General features: G+C 34.6%; 1 protein-coding gene across 1 annotated transcript; it reads left to right on the forward strand.

Annotated features, from left to right (window-relative positions):
- Nucleotides 1-1,774: 1,774 nt before the first annotated feature.
- LOC118756111 (carcinoembryonic antigen-related cell adhesion molecule 1-like) lies at nucleotides 1,775-5,495 on the forward strand (the record flags this gene model as incomplete). The annotated part of the gene is made up of 3 exons (XM_036490900.1): nucleotides 1,775-1,899; nucleotides 2,094-2,189; nucleotides 5,337-5,495. Coding segments are annotated over exons 1-3 (376 nt in total), but the record flags the coding sequence as incomplete, so codon positions are not given.
- Nucleotides 5,496-6,638: the final 1,143 nt, after the last annotated feature.

Raw genomic sequence — 6,638 nt, forward strand, 5'->3', positions numbered from 1 at the left:
TGAAGTAAAATATTCAAATCTACTGTACTCTGTTTGGCTAGAAGTTTGAATGAATTCATGCAGCCCTCTAATACATACATATACATACGTACATATATACATATATTTACATATATACAAGTAAATTGTATACATACATATACATACATGTATGTGCAAGTAGGGGAGTTTCCCCCCGGGACAAATCTTTCCTTAAATTTAGTTGGAAGATAAAAATTATAAAATTTTCTAATCTAATCTATCTAATTTTGACATACATAGCTATTATGAATTCCAATAAATGTGAAAGAGCATATCTAAGTACACATGCAAATATGGTAAGGCCATTTCCGTACTAGTCATTGGCGGTTGAATCTGGCCGAATGTGAAACAAAGAATGGTTCCGAGGTCAACAGATGTTTGCTAGGCTTCAGATACGTCCCAGCATGAGCGTTAAAGAATCTATGTGTTGTCTAAATGTTGTGGTCGTAATGATTTGCCTATGATTCGTGAAACTTATCTAACTCGAAATTGGAGAGCGAAGGTTATTTACAAATCAATAGAAGACGAGTTTCGTGCATACAACCCATCTCAGCTTAAAGGAACTAAAACGTTAAAGACTATTTTACGCATTCACTTGATCTGTACAACAGTATAGCAAAAAAGATTTTCCCTTTAGACGAAGTTTTTCTATAAAAAAATTAAAACACATACATACCTACTACGAGAATTTAGGTAAGAATAATCGGTATTTTTCAAAAGCTCTGAAGAAGTATATAGAGATAACATTCGGGTCTTCTTTCTACGGCCCTGTATATGTGTATGTAAAATATTATATATCTGTGTGAGTAGAAAGACACAAAAATGTCCGATAATAAATAGAAGTTTATATTATTAAATGAAAAAAACTAACTCATAAAAGTATACCTAAATATTCAGGCTTGTTCTGTAAATCGTACGATTTCAAATCGGTGCGATTTAAAAAAAATCTTTTTCGAACAACAAACAAAGAAGAAGGAAAAATTTGCCACTATATGTAAATATAACGTAAATGATATACTTCTGAGTATCACTTTCCATTTCAAATATTTAACAATTTGATTACAAATATACAACAATACTTTGCAAATCGCACCGATTTGAAATCGTACAATTTGCAGAACATGCCTGATTAACGGTGATTAATTTTTTCTTTGTAAAAAATATTACACAAATGTTTTCTATTGAGCACTGCATGACTTTGAAACTAGATAAATATTAGCCATTATAAGTGGACCAAAAGTTAGCTATTGTAGTAGACGACTACGGAATTTCTTGCAGGGTATACATGTACAAGTATATACATTTGTGAAAAATTATTCATATATAGTCTTATTTATACTATAAATGCGCAAATTTCGGATGAAAATCAAACAAGTGACAGTTTTTGAAATCGGCACTCACTACGATTAAAACTGACAAAAATTCTGACTTCGTAACGTCCCCCTCCCCTAAATTAGTATAATTGGAAATCCTATCGTTCCAAACTGACTAAGTTGAATTTAGTCCAAGAACACCATGGTTTGTTTAGGTAACTAAAATTACAAAATAGAAAATGCCCCTTTAAAAGCTTTATATAACTATATGGTTTTTACGTAAAAAAGAAAAGAAAATATACGTTTATAAAAAATTTCGCAAGAAACATTTCCGAGACACCCTTACGTGCATTGGCGAATTTAAATTTAATTTCTTCCTGTTATTAGCATTATTAATAAATTTCATTTTATCGTTTTTCATTTCACTTTTCGTAGCACTTTAATATGTCAAATTGGCCCAATCATAAGTTCGATATTGAAGCGGATAGCGCCAACTACACATGCGTTTCGACAGGAAATACCGTTGGACCTGGCATCAAGAGTTCTACATACTTCTCAATTGAATGTAAGTTACAATAATGATATGTGACAAGCTGTAAACTACTCCCAATCACTCACCCTTTAACATAGCGCTTTATAAATATACAGCATAACAGTAAATGTAGCATATCCAAAAACATCTCAGAAATACATGTATTTACGGTTTTATCAACAACTAAAACTTCTTTTTTATTTCCTCCTCGATTTCTTGACGAAAAGATGCGCCGGAGAACTCAACCGTTTCCGATGACAGGGTTTATGTGCAGGAAGGGACGATACCCGGACGTGTCATTTGCAATGCCAGAGCTAACCCCAGTAAGTATCGATAGCAGATTATAAATATTTTCCATACATTAGATATGCAAATAAAATACACGCGCACACATGAATGTACATACATACCCTGCAGGGAAACCGCGGACTAGTGAATCAAATTTCTAGTTCCGTACTAGGTCTTTATCGCCAAAAACGAACTAGTCCGATATGAACTAAATCCCCACCAGTCCAAAATCGGAGAAAAGTGGTACTTTTAAAACACTAATTTATTTCAGTTTTTTAACTAGAAATCGATATCTAAAGTGACGAATTTAGAAATGGTTCGGAACTATAGAAAAAGGGACGCAGAACGAACTAGATCTTATTTGTCGAATTTAGAACTAATTCGGAACTATCGAATAAGGGATGCAGCGGGGGGCTTGTTTACTTTACATAGATATGTGTTCGGCGGCTTTTTCGCTCAAATACGCTTCTATTCTGCGCTTCGCAGATGCTTTTTCATAGCTTGGTAATACAAAACTAAAATTTGTGTTAACATTTCAACATCTTGGGACCGTCTGGAATCTAAGAAATAACAGAGAGAACCTCTGCAAACTCAGCTACAGCTAAAGGTATGTAAACGTACATTTCTTACAATCATTCAAACAAATTTAATTTCAAATTGAAAACACATTTCTTCCAAAATAACCTAAAATTGCACACACGGAAGAACCAAAAAGATTGAAAAATCATGATACTTTTTTATTTCGTCTGTCGATTTCAGAACTGGTTCGGAACTATAGAATTTAGGACTAGTTCGGAACTATCGAAAAAGGGATGCAGCGGGGGGCAATTGACACTTCCTAGGACATCGCCATGTTAAATTCGCCAGTTGCTTGCATGCAAAAGAGATTTATCGCGAACCAGTACTGGGTCTAAATGTACTAGAAGCGCCCCAGTTCAGAACTAGGGATTTCCCCACAGGGTATGTTTTCTTCAATACCCCATTACATTTGCATACATATTTATGTATGTAAGTATGAATGTAATGCATCTTGCACGGCTGTTATTGTATTGACAATCGTTGTAAATGCGAAGTTGAAAATGGCAGCATTTTCTGTCAGCGTTGACATAAATGACAAGAGTGACATGACAGTATGCATCAGCCTCGGTCTTAGTTGCCAACCACCACGTCTTTAGCCAATGGATTGCGAATCGCTACAGTCGAGCGTGTTGAGTGACATTCAGTCTCAAGTGGCCCAACAACGCCGTTATGTTATGTACTGGTATCAGCAGCGCGTTGGCGCAAAAACAAAATACCGAGGTTGAGACATGTTAAAATTGACATTTTTGAAGGGCCCCCATGTGCGTTGTTGGCAGTCTTAAGCACGTACATATCAACCAATTTTTGCAAACATATGTATCAGCATGTGATTGCTCAGATTATATGGGCCGAGATATGTATGTACATAAGTAGTGTATCGGGGTGTATGAGTTACATAAATATATTTATTACATAGTATACTTTTAAGGATATCGGATTGCAAAATAACTCAACTTTCCAGTATTAAAATCCATTAATTTTAATCTAACTAAGTAAGTTGATATACATAAGTACATATTTGTAATTTTAACATCAAACCATTTCCGGTATTTCCTTACTTGGAATTTAAGGACTCGCTCACGTGATTCAAAAAGACTATGGACCTAAGTATTAGACTTAAACTCTCTATTGTCCAGATTATTAGATTTATAGATGCGAATATTGGAAAATTTATCTTCTTCTTCTTATTTGGCACCACAACCGTTCGTCTATGTTTATGGGCCATATTATATAACGGCCATGACGAGAGACTTGTAGAGCATAATTTTTGTTCGCCAAGTGAGAGCTCTGCTTTTCAATTGCCTGGGAAGAGTTATTCTCCGCTTTATCTCCATGCTGACGTTGTTGGTGGTGTTTATGCTTGGATCCTAGGTAAACAAAGTTACGAGCAAAGTCAAAAGCCGACAGCGATGTGTGTCCCGAAACGCGTGGAGTCCTTATATGTTGCTAGGTGGTACTTTGTCTCGTCTTCATTAACCGATTGACCAACCTCTTTAGCTTATTTTTCTAAATTGAAAAATACTGCAGTTACGTCCCTTTCTTTCACACCGACGATATCGATATCATCTGCATACGCCAGTAACTTCGTTATTTGTATATACATCAGAGATGGGCAGAGAGAGCTTTTACTCTGCACGCCACTATACAAAATAGATAGAAAGCTTAAAAGAGCTTTGCCCGCGGGCAAGGCAGTGCCCATAACTGATATACATATATAGTGCCGCTGCGATTTAGACAGGCAGCTCTTATTATGCTTTCCAGCATCAGATTGAAAAACACGCACGAGAGTGAATCGCCGTGCCTAAAACATTGTTTGGTCTCAAACGGTGCTGTGATTTTTCTCAACTAACATAAAAGTTCATAAGAAACGTATGGAATTGACTAGAAAAATGTTGAATTCTCGAGGAAAATTTAACGGCCCAGAGTATACCTTTTTTATTTATGTGTATGTACATTAGACTGCATCACCCTCCATAAAAAAAAGATCCGTACTGTTTTTCCATTGGAATTATAAAACCTATTATAGTTTAAGACGACCACCAAAATATTTCGGAAAAGTATTAAGATTAAAGCGAGCTGGACCGATTTGAAAATACTTCCAAAAATTAAGTTTTTTATGAATAAAAATAGTTTCTTAAAGATGCTTTTTGAAAAAAAATCCTCAAATGACAAAACGGTTTAAACTTAAAATATTTACATGAAAATAAAAATATAAATAAAAATAATTTGAACGGAATCGTAATAATAAGATTTTTGATTTTTTTTTAATTTTTTCAAAGATTGGTATAAGAAAACCGTGAATAACTGAACCTAAACTCTTCCGATTTAGACTTGTAAGGTATCATTGGAAAGGCATTTTCTCAGCCTTTCTATTCGAAGGATGAAAGAGAAAGGTAGGATGAACGAACATTATTCAAAGTTGAATAAATGTGTGTTGGTATTTGAAAAAAAAATATTGGGACATTATATTCTTGTGTGTGAGTGTAAAAATAGGAAAAAAACAAAACTCATATTATAGTCCCCTTTTTATCATACACATGTATTTATGTAACATGCCCAAAAATAATTTAACCGTACAATTCAATTTACTTTTTTATTTTCAGGCGCTCACTACAACTGGATATTCAACAGCACAAAACTCGGCCAGGATCAAGCTTTAATCATCAACACACCAATGACTCGCAATGATTCTGGAATTTACACTTGTGTCGCCTCGAATAAGCACGGCAATAGCACAGCGGAAACATTCATCGATGTACAATGTAAGTTGACATACTTACCCATTTAGACAATTTAATTTTTTAGCTTTCGAATTGGATTTATTTCAACATAACCTCGAAAGAATGGAAAAGGGACGGTGGCATCGAATATGAAACTGTCACATGTCATTTTTAAGCTACCCTCTTTGAAATCTCTAAAAAAAATCTACTCGGAATGTTTGACATTACAGTGTGCTGTGACTGCAATTGCCAACTTAGCTGGATTTGTACACTTTAGAATTGACGCACTCACAAGCACATATGCATGTACGTATTTGTGCCATCCAACATATGAAAGTGGCAAAATTTATATGAAATACGAAAATGTCCTTTGATTTGCTTTGTTTGTTGGCTTGTCAAGTGGAAACCCCTAGACCGTCGCAATGGCGACAAGTGTTTGAAATCGTCCGAGCAATTCTACGAATTTTATGATTATATCCATTTTGATACTTTCCTTTTCAATATAATACTATATGTAACGATTTGGTTTGAACCTTTTTCGACAATTGTTGCAAAGTCACAGCCACAAAATTGTTATTTCCATTGTGTGGCTGCCCTCCCAGCCTTGCAGTTAAAGGGAATACTTCTGCATTTTGATTGCCTCACGCTATTTCTAATATTTCTATTATTCGGTTTGATTTTAGTTGTTTCGTGTTATTTTGTAAAATTACTCGAGCAACGAATTATGCGATAAACGTTTCAAAAACATAAAGTCCTGCGGTTAAACCAAACATACACACATATGTACGTGTATTTATAAAGCGAGAAATAAAAATAAAGTTTGCTAGTTATTCCAGATCATCGTCGAGCGACGACGTTGGGAAGAGGCATTTTGCAGCTGGTCACGCTTTGATAAGCCTATTTAATATTATTATTGAAAGGTTGTAACGCTATTCAAGTATAGCTAATACTTTTTATGCTGAGTTTGGTCGTTTTGTTCAAACTAATCGACACCATTCAATTGAAATTAACCGGAAGAGTCGTCAAATTATGCTGACTTGGACTTTTTAACCCTTATAAGTAAGCTATAAAAAAAAATTATTATATTTGTGAGTACCTTCATTTAAGTTTTCACACAATTCCAATTATGTGGAAAAAAAACGTAACCAACAGCGTTAATTCGGTTACGAAGAAAGATATTTTTTT

The sequence above is a fragment of the Rhagoletis pomonella genome, unplaced genomic scaffold, assembly GCF_013731165.1.
Source record: "Rhagoletis pomonella isolate Grant_MI unplaced genomic scaffold, Rhpom_1.0 Rhpom_scaffold_08878, whole genome shotgun sequence".
Lineage (NCBI taxonomy): Eukaryota > Metazoa > Arthropoda > Insecta > Diptera > Tephritidae > Rhagoletis > Rhagoletis pomonella.